Genomic DNA, 22,799 nt, shown 5'->3' with positions numbered 1-22,799 from the left:
CTCCCCAGAGAGCTCTTGTGAGAACAAGCGGGCGGACCTGGTTTTCATCATCGACAGCTCCCGCAGCGTCCACACCCACGACTACGCAAAGGTCAAGGAGTTCCTGGTGGACATCTTGCAGTTCTTGGACATCGGCCCCGATGTCACCCGCGTGGGCCTGCTGCAGTACGGCAGCACCGTCAAGAACGAATTCTCCCTCAAGACCTTCAAGAGGAAGTCGGAGGTGGAGCGCGCCATCAAGAGGATGCGGCACTTGTCCACGGGCACCATGACCGGGCTGGCCATCCAGTACGCCCTGAACATCGCCTTCTCGGAAGCAGAGGGCGCCCGGCCCCTGCGGGAGAACGTGCCGCGGGTCATCATGATCGTGACGGACGGGCGGCCCCAGGACTCGGTGGCCGAGGTGGCTGCCAAGGCCCGGAACACGGGCATCCTGATCTTTGCCATCGGCGTGGGCCAAGTGGACTTCAACACCCTGAAGGCCATCGGGAGCGAGCCCCACGAGGACCACGTCTTCCTGGTGGCCAACTTCAGCCAGATGGAGTCGCTGACCTCCGTGTTCCAGACCAAGCTGTGCAGTAAGTCCTGCTCCGGGGTGACTCTTCTCTGGGAATCACGAAGATGTGTTTGGTTATCTCCCAGTGTTGGTTCTGGGCTCCCTGGTTGCGGGGACTCTGCTGGCCAGGGCTGTTCCGCAAAGGCCAAGGTAGACACTGTGTTCTCTGGGGGCTTAGCTCTGGCCAAGGAGACATATTCAGGATGCAATTCCAGACATAAGCAAGGAGCTGTAGTTCTTTTTTTTTTTTTACATGTGGATTTATTTATTTATTTATTTATTATTTTTTTTTTGGTCTTTTTGCTATTTCTTGGGCTGCTCCCACAGCATATGGAGGTTCCCAGGCTAGGGGTCGAATCAGAGCTGTAGCCACTGGCCTACGCCAGAGTCACAGCAACGCGGGATCCGAGCCGCGTCTGCAACCTACACCGCAGCTCATGGCAACGCCAGATCCTTAACCCACTGAGCAAGGGCAGGGACCGAACCCGCAACCTCATGGTTCCTGGTCGGATTCGTTAACCACTGCGCCACGACGGGAACTCCCCGGAGCTGTAGTTCTAATAGGGTCACCAAGGAAGACTATGGGGCAGGACTGGAGCCTAGGCCAGGAGGCTCAGGGCGATTTCCCTAGGGAAGGAACATTTATTTACACTCCAACCAAACCGCAGGATGAGAAAAAGTAGGCAGGTGAGGTTTTTCTCCAGCTCACTGGACTATCCTGCTATTCCCTAAGCTGGGATTCATGAGTTGGAGTAAGCATGGGAATGGGAGAGCAAAAAAAATACTATACTTTTTCTTGGGATGGTGTGGGATGTGGAGCATTTTTGGCTCACAGTGGTGCTAGCAGTGGAGGCTCTCTCAGCCCAGAAAGAGGCCCCGCGTACGGGGAGGACCAAGATGTGCTCCTGGTGGCTCCCCACCTGTTACGATGGCAGGTGCCTCCCGACCCCTGCAAGGACAGGCCTCCCCAAGTCCGGGAGCCTCGTTCCTCTGCTCTGAGGGTCTTCTTCCCCGTCTTGCTTTCTAACCCTGCTCTCCACGAGGCTTCTCTCTCCCGTCCTTGTCAGACTCCTCCCAGTCCCCTCCGAGCAGAGCTCCTGCCTCAGTTTTCCCAGCAAATCAACTTGCCTTCCATCTCCCCACTTTCCTGCTTCTATCTCTGTCTTCTTCATTTTTTTTTTTTGTCTTTTCAGGGCCACACCCGCGGCATATGGAGGTTCCCAGGCTAGGGGTGTCATCGGAGCTGTAGCCACCGGCCTACGCCACAGCCACAGCAACGCCAGATCCGAGCTGTGTCTGCCACCTACACCACAGCTCACCACAATGCCGGATCCTCAACCCACTGAGCAAGGCCAGGGATTGAACCCAAAACCTCATGGTTTCTAGTCCTATGCCTGTCTTTTCTTCCTACTCCAGGGGGGCAGCGACCCAGGATGCCAACCCTGGCTCCATGCTAGTCCCTGCAAACAGGAAGCATATCTCTTGACCTGGTAAACAATGTCTAGTCCTGCCTTGCCCACCCCACTGGTCCCTGTCACCTCCTACTGCCATGCTGCTTTGATGGGAAAACAAGTATCTATTCTGAAATGACTAGGATATCTCTGGAGTATGAATGGAGAGTGAGCTTAAAGATCAGACTCATTTCCAACTCCCTGGGAGCAGGAACCTGAGGACCAGTTCTCAGAATGTGACAAAGCCTAGAAAACTAACCCCCACCCACCCCTTGCCCCATGGAAGCCTCAGAAGGAAGAACAATGTGCTTTTTTTAAAAAAATTAGTTTCAGATTTAAAAAAAAAATTTTTATTTATTTAGGTTTTTAGAGCCCCACTTGTGGCATATGGAAGTTCCCAGGCTAGGGGTCAAATCCGAGCTACAGCTGCTAGTCTACGCCACAGCCACAGCAACACAGGATCCAAGCCACATCTTCGACCTATACCACAGCTCACAGCAATGCCAGATCCCTGACCCACTGAGTAAGGCCAGGGATTGAACCCACGTCTTCATGGATACTAGTCTGCTCCATTGCCATTGAGCCATAATGGGAACTCCCAAATTTTTATTTTTTATTTTTTTTGTTGAAGTAGAGTTGATTTACTATATCATATTAGTTTCAGGTGTCCGGCACAGTGATTGTTTTCTTATAGAAACTAAATTTTTTAAAAAAAATTTGTATAAACTTAATTTTTGAGTTTCATTGTTTTGACTGGATATATACCCAGGAGTGGGATTGTAGGATCATCTGGTGGCTCTATTTTTAATTTTTTTTTTTTGTATTTTTGCCTTTTCTAGAGCTGCTCCCACAGCATATGGAGGTTCCCAGGCTAAGGGTCTAATCGGAGCTGTAGCTGCCGGCCTGCGCCACAGCCACAGCAATGCAGGATCCAAGCCACATCTGCAACCTACACCACAACTCATGGCAACGCTGGATCCTTAACCCACTGAGCAAGGGCAGGGATCGAACCCGCAACCTCATGGTTCCTAGTCGGATTCGTTAACCACTGAGCCACGACGGGCTCTCCTATTTTTAGTTTTTAAAGGAAACTCCATATGGTCTCCATAGTGGTTTTACCGATTTACATTCCTCTCATCTCCATACCGTCTCCAGCATTCGTTACTTATGGACCTTTTGATGATGGCCATTCTGAGTGGAGTGAGGTGATACCTCATTGTAATTTTAAGAACAGTGTGCTTTTGGTGTGTCTTTTTAAAAAAAAAAAATTCTCTACCAAAAACAAACTTCAGAAAGCAGAGACCCCAGTGTTTCTTGACTCCACAGTCAAAAGATTTACTTTAAAAAGTCAGCGCCATGAAAGGGGGAAAAAAAAACCCTTTTTCTTTGCAATGGCACTTGGAAAAGATTCAGATGTGCCATTTTCCCTGGCACTGCAGAGGGGCTGGGTTGCTGTGGCGTGCCGTGGCCTGAGTCACCTGGAAAACTTCAGCCAGCAGAACGCGCTGCAGACATTTTTAAGGTTTATGACTTTTAAATGACTTCTGCAGAATTTATATTCCCCCTTTCCTGGAAATATTAAAAAAAAAAAGAAATAAGAAAGAAAAGAAAGAAATTGGTTCTGTAACAGTTTTGATGGGTGTATTCATTTGTCTTGGAAAATATTAATGGAGGCGTTCTTTTATACGTGCTCTGAATTTATCAGCGAATGGAAAGATAATATGACGAGGGGAAAGACGTGGACTTGTTCATAGAAGAATCTTCTGTGGGCTTTATGGCCAGGCAGCAGAATTAAAAGGCAGTTTGGATCCCTCCCCACCCTTTTTTTGTCATCTAGAAGCTCTAAGAAAACATCAGCATGATGCCATTCATTCATTCATTGGGGCCCTCTAACTGGATCCCCCTTTTCACCCCACAGATGACCCCTCCCTCTCTTCCCGCATCTCAGGGCTCCACGGAGCAGACTCGTCAACTGTCTTGAAAGGTTAAGGAGACCCCAGGGCCTCTTTAGCAACCGTGCAGTAGAGCTCGCAGTAGCTAACATTTATAAAGCACTTTCTCTTGTGTTTTCGCACTTGACCCTCATGAAAATCTGGGGAGGCAGCACCATATTATCCCTCCGTTTCCAGGACTGTAAACTTGTGAAGTGAATCCCCCAAGAACAAACAGCCAGGAGATGGTGGGTTCTGCTTCCAAGCCTCTCACTCATTTCCTCATTTTACTTCTTTTCATGTGGGGAGATATAAATTTTTTTTTTAAGGGCTGCACCTGCAGCATATGGAAGTTCCTGGGCCAGGGGTTGAACTGGAGCTGCAGCTGCCAGCCTACATCACAGCCACTGCAATGTGGGATCCGAGCCACGTCTGCAACTTACACCACAGCTCACAGCAACACCAGATCCTTAAGCCACTGATTGAGGCCAGGGATTGAACCTGTATCCTCACAGACACTGTACTGGGTTCTTAGCCCTTTGAGCCACAACGGGAACTCCTATAAATTCCTCTTTTAAGGTAAATGGGTTTCTTACCTTTCTTTCTTTCTTTTTTTTTGTTTTTGTCTTTTTGCCATTTCTTGGGCTGCTCCTGTGGCATATGGAGGTTCCCAGGCTAGGGGTCTAATCCAAGCTGTAGAGCCGGCCTACGCCAGAGCCACAGCAACTCAGGGTCCGAGCCGCGTCTGCAACCTACACCATAGCTAACAGCAACACCAGATGCTTAACCCACTGAGCGAGGCCAGGGATCGAACCCACAACCTCATGGTTCCTAGTCGGATTCGTTAACCACTGAGCCACGACAGGAACTCTGGTAAATGGGTTTCTGATGGCTGCCTCGGCAGTCCAGCCTGCTAGATACACCAGCTCTGAGGGTGACATTCGCCTCCGAGTTTGATGGGAAGCCTTTGCGGTAGAGAGGGCCAACTGAAGTCTCAGTGGCCCCACCTGCCAGCTGTAAAAATGCGGAGCACATCCATAAAGTGGGGAGTTTACCTGTGGAGAGTAGATAGGGGAACAGGCATTATTAACTGTAGAGTCCTGTCCAGTGTGCATCGTGTTGTGTGTGATTACAGTCAGACACGTGGAGAACCAGCAGAGAGGCAGATGGCCTCCTCTTTGACCTGCCCTCCAGTCCTCAGACAACAGCCATGAGTGTCTTCCATGTTGCAGGTGGCAGTTCTCTGGGGTTTTGGAAGCCTCATTTGTTCCTTAACCATTTATTAAGCTACATGCTGAAAAACAGCTAATTTTGTCGTAGGCTAGGTACTTTGCATACATTATTTCTTTGAATACTTCTAACAGCCCTGTGAAGCAGGTGCTATTATTATCCCCATTTTGCAGAAGGAGAAACTGAGGGCTAGAAAGGAGAAGCAACAGCTTTAAGTAGCAGAATTGGAGTCGTTCTGGCTCTAGAGCTCTTACCAAGGCCAGGGAGTTCTGGGCTGGTGGGAAGATGCTCTTATGACAGAGAAATGTGATGTTGGCTATATGAGGTGTGCACTTCAGTGGCCTTGGAAAGTCACCTGGTACTGGAGGATTCTGATCAAAGAATGCCTGGGTGTGCCTAGGGCATCCAGAAGACGTTGTGTTTTTGTTTTGTTTTGTCTTTTTAGGGCCACACCCGCAGCATATGGAGGTTCCCAGGCTGGGGGTCAAATGAGAGCTGTAGCCACTGACCTACATCTCAGCTACAGCAATGCTGAATCTGAGCCCTGCTTGCAACCTATACCACAGCTCATGGCAACACTGGATCCTTAACCCACTGAGTCAGGCCAGGGATCGAACCTACATCCTCATTGATGCTAGTCAAATTTGTTTCCACTGAGTCACAACAGGAACTCCAAGTTGCTATTTTTTTTTTTTTTTAATTTTGGCTGCCCCATGGCATATGCAGTTCCTGGGCCAGGGATCAGATCTGAGCCGCAGTTTTGACCTCTGCCACAGCTGTGGCAACACCAGATCCAGGATTGGGGATTGAAGCAGCAGAGATACCGCCAATCCCATTGTGCCACAGTGGGAACTCCCAGGAGATACTTTAAGGAGGAAATAATAATAATAATAACTCTTACTGGTATTCATATGTGCATGTGCTTTTTGGAGCTCTTGGCATATGTTTACTCATCTTCTTCTCACATCCAACCTGTGATGTGGATGCTCTTATAATTCCCATTTTACAGAAGAGGAAACTGAGGCCCAGAGGTTCCATAACTCGTCCAAAGTCCCATAGCACTAAGGAGTCGAGTTGGGGTGTGAACCCCGGCTTGCCGGCACAGAACCTACATCTTAACTGCTATGTGCTCCACAGACTTGAAAGACGCGTAGGAGTTTCCTGGCTAGAGATGGGTAGGGAGGATGCCTGCAGCAAGCCAGGGAAAGAATATTTTCAGTAGTTTTCTCTCTTCACTTGAAAACAAAACAAAAAAGGAGTCCAGAGTCTCTGTTAAGTTCTTGATCTGCTGAGGAGACATAACCCACAGCTTGAGAAACGCTGAGGAGGTGCTGGGCAGGAAGTAGAGGGCAAAGTGCACCCAGAGAAAGGGATTCCAGAGGGCAGACTGAGGCTCTTCGGCTTTGGGTGGAGCTGAAAAGCACTGCTGGAGCTGTGGATCCTGTGGATTGATGGAGACCTGATATCCCCAGGTGTGATCAAGGCAGGGACCTTTATGGTACACTTAGGAAACGATTAGGCTCTGGAATGAGGCTGACTTTGAGTGGGTTTCCTGGCTCTGGCTCTCACTACTGCTGGGTTGTGACCTCGGGCACAGCGGTGGCTTTGTACCTACGGGCAGCAAATGCCCACACCAGCCATAGCTGGGGCGGGGGGGGGGGTATCATCTGAGGTTGCATTTTCAGGGCGCCCTGAGATGGCCAGAGACACTTGGAGGCCAGGGGTCCTGTGAATGGAGGCCCTTTCTACAAGAAGACCAAAACCCACCCATTCCTGGGGCCTGCCAATTGTGCCACCCAGTTAGAGAGGACACTAAATTTAGGGGCTGCAAAATGCATGTCTGTCCTGAGCCTTCTCATGACTCACAGCCTGGGCAGGGCCGCTCTTAATTCACCTCTTGCTATCTGCTTTATCAGCATATTTTATAAGCTTTATCAGCTTATCAGTATTTGAAGCCGGAGGCTGGTTGTTCCTATCCTAATAGCCGCACCCCACCCGGGCCAGACCCCCTTGAAGGCCCTAAGAGTGTTCCTGAGACACGCCTTCCATCAACCAGCCTGGGCAAAGTCCACACGTACTTCAGCCCCAGGAATTGCTCCTTTCAAGATCACCCCCCCCCCCACCCCGCATCAGCCTATCACTCCTTTGATCATTCCTTTAGTTAATTCATTAACAGTTATGAACATTCATATTTCCTGGTTAAAAATCCAATCCTGCCAAAGACGTAGCCTGCTGATTTAGTGATTCTTCCCCCTGAACACAAAGCCTGGACCCAGCATTACCCAACAAGGCCTTCTGAGATGTGAAACCACCTGCAGGCCATCAGGGGAGGCTGGAAGGTGGTCTTCCCTCCAGTTGCATTTCAAAGGCCTCCTCCAGGCGAGAGCAAGGCATCAGGCCAGATGCTCTGGGTACCACTCATCCCTCACCGGTAGATGTTACAAATGGAAAAATTTTATACTACCTCAGTGAAAGTGGTTGGGATTCTTTTGATTGAGAGTAATAGAAATTCAGAGTTCCCATTGTGGCTCAGTAGGTTAAGAACCAGCCGTGGGATTCCCCATTGTGGCACAGTGGAAACGAATCCGTCTAGGAACCATGAGGTTGCCGGTTCGATCCCTGGCTTCGCTCAGCGGGTTAAGGATCCGGCATTGCCATGAGCTGTGGTGGAGGTCACAGACGCAGCTCCGATCTGGCATTGCTGTGGTTGTGGCATAGGCCGGCAGCTACAGTTCCAATTCCACCCCTAGCCTGGGAACTTCCATATGCCAGTGGGTGCGGCCCTGAAAAGACAAAAAAAAAAAAAAAAAAAAAAAAAAGAAAGAAAGAAAGAAAAGAAAAAATAAAAGGAAAAAGAACCAGACGTGTGTCTGCGAGGATGCAGGCTTGATCCCTAGCCTTTTTCAGTGGGTTAGGGATCCGGCATTGCTGCAAGCTGTGACGTAGGCCTCAGCTGAGGCTCCAATTCGACCCCTAGCCCGGGAACTTCCACATGCTGCAGGTGCAGCTGTAAAAAGAAAAAAAAAGAAAGTAATAGAACTTCAACTTGGACTAGCTTTAGGAGGGAGGAATGTGTGATATTAGTCATGGAAATAAGAAGAGGAGTGAATGAAGTTCTCTCTCTCCATCTCCATCCTCTGCCTCGCCTTGGACTTCTCTGGTCCATGGGCAGAAAGCACACACCCCCTCAGCCCCCAGATATGCTTGCCCTCAGTATAGCCTTCTTTTTCTCAGTTCTAGCGCTTACCTGCCAAGAAAAGACTCCGATCATCAAACCCTGTACACCAGTCATAATGTCTTTGGAGTGAGAAGGAAAGCAGCTTCTAGCAAAAGGGGGTGCTACACAGATAAAATAATGTCTGTCCCGAAGGCCCCTAGACACCATTCATGCCTTTATTCTGCAGGTAAAGAAATAAGCCTAAAAGAGCTACCCAACTAACCTGAACGTCCCTCACTTGTTTGAGGCGGAGGGGACCTGAAACACAGGTTTTTTGGCCTCTAATCCAGTGCTCTTTCTAGTACCCCAAATTCCTGGTTCCAATTTCTTTTATGGTACATGGCCAAAACAAGCTTTAGTAACAAGCTGTCACTCCAAACCCTATGCAATAGTTTTTTTTTGTTGTTGTTGTTTTTTAATGGCTCCACCTGCAGCATATGAAAGTTCTTCCACCAGGGACTGAATTTGAACTACAATTGCAACCTACCCTGAAACTGCAGCAATGCTGGATTCTACCCATTGTGCCAGGGCAGGGTCAAATCCATGCCTCCACAGTGACCCAAGCTGCTGCAGTCAGGTTCTTAACCCATTGCACCACAGCGGGAACTCCTGCAGTGGTTCTTTAAATTTCCCCATTTGACAGGTAAAGAAAGTGCCGTTCAGAGAAATTAAGTAATTCATACAAGGTCGTGGTGAAGGTCAGCTTTGGTCTATTTCCAGAAGCCTTCCTCTTCACCCCTGTGCTGTCTGTTGCCCAGTAGGTATTTTCTCTCCTACATCCTCCGTAAATGATTATCTGTCAGGGTCTCAGTGAGAGGACAGGCACCTGGGCTGGTCACTTGGGCCTTGTACCAGCGGATAACTGCTTATGTTGCTGGTTGCTGAGACTTTAGACCTCCTTCCTTACAGGAGAAAATAGTGACGCTCTGAGAGTCCCACAGGAACCCCTCTGTGCCCGTGGGTAATTTGACTCTAGCAGCCTAGGAAAAAAAGAGAGCCTTCCAGGGTGAAAGCAAATGCAAATTAAAAACAGGATAATGTTGGAGTTTCTGCTGTAGCTCAGCAGGTTAAGAACCCGACTAGTATCCTTGAGGATTCAGGTTCGATCCCTGGCCTCACTCAGTGGATTAAGGATCTGGTGTTACCGTGAGCTGTGGTGTAGGTTGCAGACATGGCTCGGATTCTGCATGGCTGTGGCCATGGTGTAGGCCGGCAGCTGTAACTACGATTTGACCCCTAGCCTGGGAACCTCCATATGCCACTGATGCAGCCCTAAAAAGACAAAAACAAAAAAACAACCCCCCCCCCAAAAAAAAACCCCAACCCAGGATAATGATTCCCTCTTAACATTGTCAAAAACTTGACATTTGATAATTTGGAGTGGATTCTGAGGGAGTAGGGATCATGACTGTCATTGCTGGTATGAGCCGTCTTGGAAAGCAATTACGCGATATCTATTTAAAATAGGACCCAGTTCTGGAGAAACCATTGCACATGTGCTCAAGGCGATGTGTTTGAGAATATTCATCACAGCATTGGGAAAGTGAAAGTTTGGGCACTGCTCAAATGTGGACTATCAGGGGGAGTGGCTAAATAAAATGAGGAATAGTCATATGAGCAATGGATCAAGCAATTAAAAGAAATAAACTAGATCTAATGTATTTGATCACATCTAAGATATACAGTTGGTTCTCATTATTCTTGGTAATTATATTCTATAAAGTCATGGTGAACTCAGATTAGCAAGTTACTGAACCATTGTTCCTAAGGGAAATACAGAGTTAGGTTCCTCTGAGCCTCTGGTCCTGCATTGTCGTCAACTGATCAATACATAATTTTGTTTTATGTGTGTTTCTATTTTTTTACGTATTTATTTATTTTTTTGTCTTGTGTTTCTATTTAAAGACACCTTCTTTACTACATACTTTTGATTCATTAACATTGAACTCACAGCCAACAGCACCATCACTCAAGCCTGAATGAACTTTATCACACACACATTTTCTTTGTAAGGCACATCACCACCTTCTTCTTCTTCTTCTTCTTCTTTTTTTTTTTTGCCTTTTCGCCATTTCTTGGGCTGCTCCCATGGCGTATGGAGGTTCCCAGGCTAGGGGTCAAATCAGAGCTGTATCCGCCGGCCTACACCACAGCTCACCACAATGCCAGATCCTTGACCCACTGAGCAAGGCCAGGGATCGAACTTGCAACCTCATGGTTCCTAGTTGGATTCGTTAACCACTGTGCCACAATGGGAACTCCAGTAAGGCACCTCACCACCTTCTTGAACACCACACATGCTTCACGGCAGCAAACACCAGCACTTCAGCACTACACTTGGGGCCATTTGAAACGGCAAAATCACCAAGCAAAAACACGAAAGTGCCAAAAGTGTGGCACTTAGTAGACCTTAGGAGTTCCCATTGTGGCTCAGCAGAAATGAATCTGACCAGTATCCATGAGGACGCAGGTTTGATCCCTGGCTTCACTCAGTTAAGAATCCGGCGTTTCCAAGAGCTTGGTCTAGGTCACAGACACGGCTCAGATCTGGTGTGGCTGTGGCTGTGGCTGTGGCTGTGGTGTAGACTGGCGGCTACAGCTCCTATTTGACCCTTAGCCTGGGAACCTCCATATGCCTCAGGTGTGGCCCTAAAAAGACCAAAAAAAAAAAGACCTTAAAAACGCACTTGTTCATGGTCTGAGAGCTGAAACGATTCAGAGCATCACCTTGTTCAGTCTCAGCTGGGCATGCGCGCATTGGGTGACCTAAATTTTTCATCACTCCAAGCATGTCCACAAATAATGATGAGAGAACTGTGAGTGTTGACATTAGGGTTACAAATACATTTTTTTTGCAAGTGGGCAAATTGGCAAATATGGAATCTGTGAATAATGAGATCAATTGTATATGTCCTCACATTTTTAACATTTCTGAAATTGAGAGCCTCTTAGATTCCATGAAAGATAGTATATATCATTAGAGATAGAATCTGATATTAATATTGAGTGAAAAACCAAGTTGAAGATGGATATATATAGGATGAACCCAAGTATGTAAAATAAAAGTCCATCATGCTTCTTCTTTGCTGCATGCAGTTAACTTATATCAGGCATTCTCATGGGCAATGTTTTAAGCACCTTATCTTAATTATTTTAACCCTTACAAGGCCCTTCTGAGGTTGCTACTATTTTTACTCCCATTTAATATAAAGAAGTTCAGACAATTGCCCACGGTCACAAAAACAGAGATTTCTTTCACACTAAAGTTAAATGAACTTTCCTAGTGTTATTTGTGTCTAAACAGGAGCTAGAAGGCAGACAAGTATAAACTCAGAGTAGTCATTCTAAATTGTTTTATTATGAAATAAAAAAGTTTTACTTTCACTTACTGCCCACCACATTTCTTACTTTGAAATAAAGGACATATATTTAAGACAAACCATGATTTCATCAGTAGCTGAGTTGTCCTAGGCCCTGGATAAGGGGATTATTCACTTTTGAAAGCCTCTTTTGTTTTAGCTTTATAAAACTATATTCCTACATATGAACATCCTTTTTGTTTATGAGAACATTTGCATAGCTGTTACTCTGCTTATACTGATGCTTATTAATTTTAAGGATGTTCAGGTTGAATTGTAGGGATTGAAGTCATAAATTAAGATGTAAAAAAAAAATAAGAATTGTTATGAGCTCGACAGATTTATACAAGCATCAATATATCTGACACCCTAGGTACTTCATAAACTAAATGCAGAAATATTTTAAATTGAGACATCAAGATTATAGAAACATATGAATGGATTTTTTACTCCAAAATTTTCATAACACTTTTGCCTATTAAAAAATTACATTACTCTTGGGATTTACTTTCTTGATCCTGAGACACTGTCAATTCTTTACCACCTTCTCATTTAACTAATAGCTTTTCCTCCAAACCCCTTGCTGCCTACTGAAAATCCACGCATTAGCCAAAGTCTGCAGTGGTATCACCCTTTCCAAGGAAATTCTCTTGTGGCACAGCAGTTTAAGGATCTGGTGTTACCATAGCTGTGGTCCAGGCTGCAACTGCGGCCCAGGTTCAATCCCTGGTCCAGGAACACATGCCCCAGGTGTGGCCAGAAAACAAACTTTCTGAGCCCTCCAATTGGGTACTAATAATTGAACTGTGAAATTTCTGTTTTTTAATTTCTGTGTCTGTAAGTTGCCTTTGACCAGTTTTTAGTTGGATATCAGCAATTCACGTGGCTCAGCCTAACATTATTTCCCTTTGATCCTCTGTGGCCCTTTACCTAAGTATTGCTGTTGGTGTTTAGATAGAACTATCTTGTTCAACCAGTGGCTGCCAACCCCCTTGAGGGCACAGACTGTAGCTTGGTCCTCTTTGGGTCCTGCCTGCTCCTTCACAGTATAGATTCTGGACGAATGTTTGAGGGTGAATGAAATTAGAGAAGGCATCCTGCTTTCCTGCTTGCCTGACTTGGCCATGTCTTCCCTTTCAGCGGTCCACATGTGCAGCATCCTGGAGCACAACTGCGCCCACTTCTGCATCAATACCCCTGGCTCGTACGTCTGCAGGTGCAAACAAGGCTACATCCTCAACTCGGATCAGACGACTTGCAGAAGTAAGACTGCTTTGCTGATGTGTCTGTACTGTCCTTCTCTGCTCTCTCTCTCTCTCTCTCTTTTTTTTTTTTTTTTTGTCTTTTTGCCCTTTCTAGGGCCACGACCGTGGCACATGGAGGTTCCCAGGGTAGGGGTCGAATCGGAGTTACAGCCGCTGGCCTACGCCAGAGCCACAGCAACTCGGGATCCGAGCCGCATCTGCAACCTACACCACAGCTCACCGCAACGCCGGATCCTTAACCCACTGAGCAAGGCCAGGGATCAAACCCACAACCTCATGGTTCCTAGTTGGATTCGTTAACCACTGCGCCATGATGGGAACTCCTCACTCTTTCTTCTTTTACCTGAGCCCATTTAATTCATCTGGGGCCCCTCACTCAACCAAGTCATCACCTCTCTAGAAACCGGGTTTTGTAACTCCTGTATTTTGTGTTGACCCCCCGCCCCTCCACTCTGCCTCCACAGCACCAAGGCCAGAGCCAGGCACACAGCAGGCCATCAGGAAGAATTTGGAAGAACATTGGATGTTCCTTCTCAGAAATAGCCTCCTTGAATTCATGAGCTGCTGTCCTTTACTTCCAAGTTGTTCTTTCTTTCTTTTTTTTTTTTTTTTAGGGTTGTACCTGCTGCATATGGAAGTTCTCAGGCTAGGGGTCAAATAGGAGCTGCAGCTTCCAGCCTATGCCACAACGACAGTGACTCGGATCCAAGCCTTGTCTGAGACCTACATCCCAGCTCACGGCAATGCCGGATCCTTAACTTACTGAGCATGGCCAGGGATCGAACCTGCATCCTCATGGATACTGGTCAGGTTCCTTACCACCGAGCCATAATGGGAACTCCCTGAGCCACATCAGGAACTCCTACTTCCAAATTGTTCTGAAGGAGCAATCATTTAAGAGCCTTTTCTTCTGCTGTTTCTATTGCCTGTGCCCTGAGGAATTGTTTCTGTATTTTATCTTTTTCCCTGAAGCGTGGATTTAGGATGGGCCATTAACATTGGCCGGGAATCATTATTCAAGTTCTGTTTTAGCGGTGGGCAGGGATCTAGTTGCTTTGGTGAGGGATGCTCTATATATCTCCTAAGTAAAAAAGGGCAAACAGATATAAAGCATTAATAAGACTCACATCCTCTTTTTTGGCCAAACTTCAAACTAGACAATATACGGACATTTGAAGCGCATGAGCTAATCCGTCTCTTAGAGGAGAGAATTACCCATACACTGAGTGTTCTGCTTATACTTTTTTTTTTTTTCCAAGCTATAAATAAAGCCATTGTGTTAGTCCACAGACAGCCAGGCTTCCTCAAGACATGAGGAAGACTGGCCCACATGGAGACAAATAAAACTCAGCTAATCTGACATGTAGGTCATGCAATGCGTAATTGTTATTATACCGCATGGTAGGCAATTAAGCATTAATGGAAAGCAGTTTGCACAAATGGCTGTAATTAGTATCGCATTTATAGAGCCAAACCACATTTTCCTTTTGTCTTCTCACTTTTCACTGGGTTGAGGGTGGTTGGCCAGGGGCCTCTCTGCCCTCCCTGCCCCCCCATTAGGGAACATCTGTTCCACTCCTCCAGTTCTGTGGCCTCTGAGCCCAAAGCCCTCAGACTCGGTGAACGCCAGGGAGGGGCGGGTGTGGTGAGGGGGAGGCTGTGTTCTGCATCTCCTCTCAGACCCCAGGATCCCAGGTTGTTTGTGGAGTGGAGCCTGAACCATCCTGGCCTTCTGCTGGACCCTTCTTCAGTTTCCATAACAAAAACATCACTCGTAGCATATGTTCACGGGTTTAATAGAATTTACTGGAGATCGGGGGGGAGCCCAGGCGAGGTCACCTCACACGCTGCTCAGCAAACAACATCTTCTTAGACCCCACCCTGTCCTCTCCAGGAGCTGCCCTGCCCTGGGCTCCTCCGCAGATCGCTCAGCCCGCCAACATGTTGCTACCTCTGGTCCTGCCTTTCCCTTCTTCTGAGCACCAGAAATGCCCCTCCTTGTCTCCTGCTCCCGTGATTCACTGCAATCCAGGCCTCTGCCGATGTCCATTTTCTGGGGGCTGGCTTAGACAATTCAGAGGAATTTTGAGACCAGCAAATAAAAAACAAACAGTTCTCCCCCTGATGTCATGAGCTGGGCCCTCCCCACACACCAGATCTGCCACCCCACCCCACCCCCCACCTGGTCCCACCTCATGTCCTGAGCCCCAGGCTCCCCCAAGTGTGGCTCTGGCCTTGGCTTCCTCCTGTTCTAGGGCAGTGGGTGCAAAGAGTGTGATGCCAAAACTGCCTGGGCTTTGGGCAGGCTGATGGGGGGGGGGCAGGGAAGCTGGGGCGGGGAGCTGAATCCAGGGGGTGGTTCTCAAGCTTCCATAACTAAGAGTCACCCAGGAACCAAGCCCTGGGTCTCACCCCCTGGAGATGCAGAGACAGCAGGTCTGGGGTGGGGACCTCTGAGTTTGCACTTTTCATGAACTTCTGACTGAGATTGCTGTCACACTTTGAGATTCACTGGTGTCAGGCAGCAAGGGAGTGGGAGGGAAGGGCTTCGAGGTGAGGGAGCAGGGCAGGAGCTGGAGCCAGGGCTCTGCTGGCCCAGCTGACCAGCCCTCCGATCACCCGGAATCAGTTACACCACCTTTATTGTCAGCACTGCACTTGATACATCCAGTCCTAAAGAGCAGTTCTCGCTCTTCCAGGAAAAGATGATAATAACTCTTTTCTGAGTTCCCATTGTGGCTCAGTGGGTTAAGAACACGACCAGTATCCATGAGGGTGCGGGTTCGATCCCTGGCTTCTCTCAGTGGGTTAAAGTATCTGGCGCTGCCGTGAACTATGGTGTAGGTTGCAGATGTGGCTCGCTGCATGATTTTGGCCTGGGGGACAATTAAAGTTGTGCCAAGGGAAGGCTGGGCCATACCCTGACCTCTGTTTCTGAGCTGCTGGAGGGGATCTGTCCCCACCAATATGGAGAGGGACTCCGTGGGCTTGGAAAGCAGTGAGAACACAGCCGTTTCTAGTTCTGAGCCTTTAAGATGTGCCAGGCCCCATACAAATGACTGGAAATCAAATAGTGAATAAAACAGCAGTAAATCAAATAGACAACCAAGGTAACTGCAGACAAAAGTGAGTGCAGCCGCCCAGCTCAGTGCTGCACACAAGGCTGAGCCTAACTAGCCACTTTTTAATTTTTTTTTTTTTTTGTGGTCTTTTCTAGGGCCGCACCCGCTGCTTATGGAGGTTCCCAGGCTAGGGGTCGAATCAGAGCTGTAGCCGCCGGCCTACATCACAGTCACAGCAACTTGGGATCCGAGCCACATCTGTGACCTACACCACAGCTCATGGCAATGCCAGATCCTTAACCCACTGAACAAGGCCAGGGATTGAACTCACAACCTCATGGTTCCCAGTTGGATTCGTTAATGGCTGGACCACGACGAGAGCTCCCATAACTCTAGCCACTTATTAAGTGTTTGACATGTGCCAGGAGCTCTCTTGAGTGCTTTATATTCATTATCTCATTTAACTCTGACATCGAACTCTTCAAGTCGGTTTAGCATCCTCATTTTACAGATAAGGAGAGTAAGGTACCAAAAAAGGTGAGACAATTTCCTCAAGGTCATGTGGTTAGTGATGAGACCAAACCAGAACCCATATCCTGTTATGTGTGGCTGCACAGTCCTCGTTCTTACTCACAATTAGATATTGTCCCATGATCCTTCAGGTGGCAGACAACCCTGCAACGAGAGAGACTCCTCCAAGACCAGGAGGACAGGCAGGTTCAAAGGCTCATTGATCCCAGGGGAGACTCAGAACTAAGTCACCAGGACTAATATGCAAATGATTGTCATCCCCCCCCCCCCACCAAGTCCACTACCAACTGCTGTGGGAGTCATTCTACAGAATGATTGTGAGAGGGACTCTTAGGTGATGGCATTCACACACACATACACACACACACACTTACTCACACACTCTACCTGCTGTTTTCTATTCATACCTTGCCTGTGTGGAGAGAGGAGGCAGACACAGCTGATTCATAGGTTCTTTGAGTGGAAACAGACCTTGGCTATCAGGCTTTTAGCTCCCCCTTCCCCTTAAATTAGGAATTGTAGTTCTTTCTGGGGTCCCAGAGTGATGGTGCACGGCCAACTGTCATTGCCCATCTGGGACACAGGGCTGTCACAAAGCACCTGTATCCCACCTCCACAGAGCTTGGATAGCTGTTGAGCCGAAACCCTATTTGCTGTAATTCCCGCCTTTGATCTCATTTCTGCCATCTGAAGCTATATACCAAAAATTTTATTTCCTTTTCCAAATAAAAAGAGAAAGGCCTTTGATTATTGAAGAGTGTAATGCTCCTCTCCCCCCTGTTAATTTTCTTTTTCAGGGGAGGCATGAATATATCTTTAGGTGATCTGGATTTGGGTCTCTTTACTGTTCAGATAACCCTCTTCTGGACAATAGTTAGTATCTCAAAAAATGTACCCTTTCATTTAAAGACCGGATCAAGCACATTAAATAATCTTAACCTTACAAGTTTTGCCCATGTAAGCAATTTGGAATGTACTGGAGGCAACACTGTGGATTCTTCTGTCCTCAAAAACATCATCCCCCTCCAAAAGCATTCTGTGAGATCATACATAAAAGCATTACCGTAATGCATAGTCCATAGGGCTCAATAGATATTTATGCCCTTCCCTTTCCTCATTTAAAAAATGGGGGGAAATCCTCGTGAAGTGTGCCTGTCTTCACATGTTCAGATCCCTCTACCATTCCCCTCTCCTTGAATTCTTTTCCTACTAACAAGAAAGAACTTTATCTTCTTTTCTTTCTTTCTTTTTTTAAAATAAGGAGTGTTCCCTGTATTCGCCTCCTTTCTGGAATATTTACTCTATCTGGAAGAATAATGAAAACGTAACATTTAGAAAACTTCACTTGGCAAGAGAATGTAAACTTTCTTGTCCAGATTTCTCATTTTTTCTCTCTTAAGAACCGTACCAAATGCATTTTACAGCTTTCATTCTTCAGATATGTTCCTGACATTTTCCCAAGCTACATAAGCAATTTAATGGCTTTTATATTAGAGTCTAATCAAAGAGCATGAGCCAGAAAAACAGTCACATTATTTGAAAGGGAAAAGAAAACTATAACCAACATTCTGCATGAATGTAGATGTAAAAATTCTTAAAAACATAGCAAATAGAATCCTTATATATAATATAATCGAGACCAAATGGGATTTATCATCAGAATGCAAGGTTGGTTTAACATTCAAAAAAATCAATCAATATGTGATGTGACACTTTACATAGAAAATCCTAAAGATGCTACAGAAAACTACTAGAGCTCATCAATGAATTCAACAAAGTTGCAAGATACAAAATTAGTATATAGAAATCTACTGCATTTCTACACACTAACAATGAATATCAAAAAAGAGAAATTAAGGAAATAATCCCATATACCATCTCATCAAAAAGAATAAAATACCTAGGAATAAACCTACTTAAGGAGGTAAAAAATCTATACTCAGAAGGCTATAAGATACTGATGAAAGAAATTGAAGACAAAACAAGTAGATGGAAAAGATATACCATGTTCTTGGATTGGAAGAATTAATATTGTTAAAATGAGCATACTACCCAAGGCAATCTATAGAGTCAAACATTGCCTATCAAAATACCAGTGGCATTTTTCACAGAACTAGAACAAATAATTCTAAAACTTGTATGAAAACAGAGAAGACCCCAAATAGCCAAAACAATTTTGAGAAAGAAGAACAGATCTTGAGGAATCAGTGACTGGCTCCAGATTATACTACAAAGCTACAGTAATCAAAAGAGTATGGCACTGACACAAAAACAGAAATATAGACCAATGGAACAGAATAGGATAGAGAGCCCAGAAATAAACCATGTACTTATGGTCAATTAATGATAAAGGCAAGACTACACAATGGAGAAAAGACAGTCTCTTCAATAAGTGGTCTTGGAAAACTGGACGGCTACATGTAAAAGAAGAAATGAGGACATTCCCTAACACCATATACAGAAATAAACTCAAAGTGGATTAAAGGCCTAAATGTAAGACCAGAAGCCACAAAACCCCTAAAGGAAAACATAGGCAGAATCATAGCTACATTTTTTTGGACTTGTCTCCAAAAGGAAAGGAAATAAAAGGAAAAATAAACAAATGGGACTTAATTAAATTTAAAAGTTTTTGCAGGAGTCCCTGTCTTGTCACAGTGGAAGCAAATCCAACTAGGAACCATCAGGTTGTGGGTTATCCCTGGCCTCGATCAGTGGGTTAAGGATCTGACTTTGCCATGAGCTGTGGTGTAGGTTGCAGAGGCAGCTTGGATCTTACTTTGCTTCAGCTGTGGCATAGGCCGGCAGCTGTAGCTCTGATTAGACCCCTAGCCTGGGAACCTCCATATGCTGCAGGTGTGACCCTAAAAAGCAAAAAAAAAAAGAAAAAGAAAAAACCAAGCAAACAAACAAAAACCAAAAACAAACAAAAAAACACAAATGAATGGATAGAGAAGATGTGGTATATATCTGTATACAATGGAATATTACTCAGCCATAAAAAAGAATGAAATCTTGCCATTTGCAACAACATAACTGGATGTGGAGGGCATTATGCTATGTGAAATTAAACCAGACAGAGAAAGGCAAATACCAGATGATATCACTCTAGGTGGAATATAAAAATACAACAAACTAGTGAATATGACAAAAAGAAGCAGACTCACAGATATAGCGAACAAATTAGTGGTTAGCAGTGGGGAGAGGGGAAAAAGAGGGGAGCAAGATGGGGTGGGGGTTGCGATACCAACTGTGTATAAAATAAGCTGCAAGGAAATACCTTACAACACAGGGACTAGCCGGTATTTTGTAACGTCTATAAACAGAGTATATATACTTTTTAAAACTGTGAATCACTATGTTGTACACCTGTAGATATGTATAATACTGTACATTAACTACATTTCAATAGAAAAAATCAATCAATATAATTCAGTTCACCATATTAACAGACTAAATATGAAAAAATATTTCACCATTTCAGTAGATGAAGAAAAAGCATTGGGTAATACCCAGCATTCATTCATGATAAAAGGTCTCAACAACCTAGAAATAAAGGGAAATTCCTCAACCTGATAGGGAGCATCTATGAAAAAACCTATAGTTAACATACTCAAGAGTAAAATACTAAGTGCTTTCCTTCTAAGGTAAGGAGCAAGAAAGTATGTCCACTGCCAGACTTCCATTCAACATTGGACTAGATGTTCCAACTGATATAATAATAAAATCAAAAGAAATTAGAAAGCCATACAGATTTGTAAGGAAAAAGTAAAACTGCCTTTATTTACAGATTATGTGATTGCATTTGTAGAAAAGCCGATAGAATCTTCAAAATCTACTAAAATTAATTAATGATTTTAGCAAGGTCACAAGATAAAAAGTCAACTTAGAAAATTATTTGTGTTTTTATATACTAGCAACAAAAATCAGAAATAAACATTTAAAAAGTACCATTTACACTACCATCAGTAATGTACAAATTAGGGATGGCTTTGACAAAAGATGTGTACGAGTTATACACTGCAAAATACAAAAGATGTCTGCAATAAATTAAAGACATACATAAATGGAGAGATATATCAAACCATGGAATCAAAAAAAATATTGCTCAGATATCAGTTCTTTCCAAATTGATCTTTTGATTCAAAGCAATCCGTATAAAAATCCCAGCAGACTTTCTTGGGTACACATGTGTGTATTGGGTACACATGTATATATATATATATATATATATATATATATATATATATACACACATGTGTATATATATGTGTATATATATATATACACACATATATATATGTATTTTCAGAACAAGGTGGTTTTGGAAGGTAAGTGGTGCTGAGACAGTTGCCTTCAAGAGATCAGAGAAGGAATCATGGAACAATCAGGGAAGGTGTTGGGGAGGAGGAGGTTTTCTAGCAAGTCAAAGAAGAGAAGAAAAATACAGGGCTTGTTGTCTTTGGGGGATGCTAACTAGAACAGACTGTGGGTCTGAACTAGTTTGTTCAGGGCATTAGTGGGGGTTGAGGAAAGGAATTTAAGCTGGAACGAATTATGGAGTGATTTGATTCGCAAGCTGAGTTCCAGCCCAGGTCTTTGGCGGGTAGTGGGGCTGAACGCAGGATGTCAAGGGGAAAACCGAGTTTTAGTAAATTAAGCCTAGCAGTTACATATAAGAGGGTTAGATTAGGTAGAGGATGAGGGCAACAATACCATCCATCCATCCCCTTTCATTTGTTCACTCAATTCTCTCTATGGGCCAGGCCCTCTTACGGGTTGTGGGAGAGAAATGAGTGTTTCTCATATGTTCGAGCCCCAAGGATCGCTCAGATCTTGGCTTCCCTTGTGCTCTGCGTGTGTGGAGCAGAAGATGCAAGATGCAATGAGTTTACAATACTAATCAGTTTGGTCAATTCAGTGCATGTGTTTCTTATGCCCATGGAATTAATTAGGAGATCGCAGCAATAATCCCCGCCCCAGGGAGGAGTTTAGGACCTAAGATGGGGAACGGTAGGTGAGGGGTGTTTGCAGAATTTAAACTTGCAAATAACTTCAGAGAAGAAACCTGATTTTGAGGGGAAAGCAGGGAGTCCACGCAAGAGCCCACACAAGTGGTTGGGTGCAGCTGGAGATGAGGGTTAGAGTTCAAGGAAAATGCTTGGCTGGATGTGCTTGGTCGTGGTTAATTGGCCCTGAAATTGGATGGAATCTTGGCACAAGCACGGGAGTGTGGAAAGCCGAGGTCAAGGTCTGAGCTTTGGGGCAGCCCACAGTCCGCGCGGAGGGCGTAAACTGCGCACGCGCACGCACTCAGGCCGCCTTCAGCTTCGAGACAAAGGGAGAGATGCTGAGACTGCCCGGAACCGCAGCGGAGGAAATTTGGTCCTGAAACCCCTCTTAATCCCGACTGCTGGGCCCAAGAACTTGGACATCCTTACGTGCAGTTTGCTCACCCTCTGGCTGTGCCAGGGGCCCAGGATTTAAAAAAAAAAAAAAAAAAAAAAAAGAGGAATCCGGGTTGAGTAGAGCCCCATGAGAGACACGGGATAATCAGCTGACTGCATGTGAGTGGAGAATGCCGGTTGTGAAAGAATTCTTACACGTGGGGGGCGAGGTGAGGAAATGGGTGTGAACCTCGTACAGCTTCTTCACTGCTTTCCTATTTTCACAGGCATTTGGGACAGCGGTTCTCAAAGTGTGGTCCCCCCGACAGCGGCTTCAGCTTTTGGGGTGGGGAGACTTGTTAAGAATGCAGATTTTCAGGCTCAACCCCAGACCTACTGAATCAGGGACTCTTAGGGATGTGGCCTAGGAGTGTGCGTTTTGACAGGCGCTTTGGGGGGATTTGGATCTCAACTCAAGTTGGGAAACCACTGACCTAGCTGTTTGAAACTAGATCTCTCCCTGGGAGAGTCCCCTCTGGTGGGGAGTTCTCATCAAGAACACCGGGACACGACAGCCGTTTGGAAGTGGCTACAGCCCTCTGCAAGATTAGGGCATTATTTGCTCATGCTTATTTATTCATTATTTTATCAACCTCCTTTGGTCAGATTTACTTATGTTTTTAGGCTTTGGTTGGGGGATCCTCCTGCTTTCTTTTCCCTTTGCAAAAGCAAACGAAAATCTGATTTGTGATGAGGAGAACTGATTGAAAAAGAGTGAAGCTCTTGGGGGGAGCAGGGATGTGAGGCCCAGCT

General features: G+C 45.6%; 1 protein-coding gene across 3 annotated transcripts in view; it reads left to right on the top strand.

Moving 5' to 3' along the window:
* MATN2 (matrilin 2) overlaps positions 1 to 22,799 on the top strand; it is a 170,962-nt gene that overhangs the window by 64,474 nt on the left and 83,689 nt on the right. For all 3 annotated transcript variants that reach the window (XM_047783552.1, XM_047783551.1, XM_047783553.1), the window contains exons 3-4: positions 9 to 578; positions 12,885 to 13,007. In XM_047783552.1, coding sequence (XP_047639508.1) covers positions 9 to 578; positions 12,885 to 13,007 — 693 coding nt within the window. The remainder of the gene's footprint in view (positions 1 to 8; positions 579 to 12,884; positions 13,008 to 22,799) is intronic.

The sequence above is a fragment of the Phacochoerus africanus genome, chromosome 6 (genome assembly GCF_016906955.1).
Source record: "Phacochoerus africanus isolate WHEZ1 chromosome 6, ROS_Pafr_v1, whole genome shotgun sequence".
NCBI classification, from domain to species: domain Eukaryota; kingdom Metazoa; phylum Chordata; class Mammalia; order Artiodactyla; family Suidae; genus Phacochoerus; species Phacochoerus africanus.
This window is presented reverse-complemented; position numbering and strand designations above follow the sequence as displayed.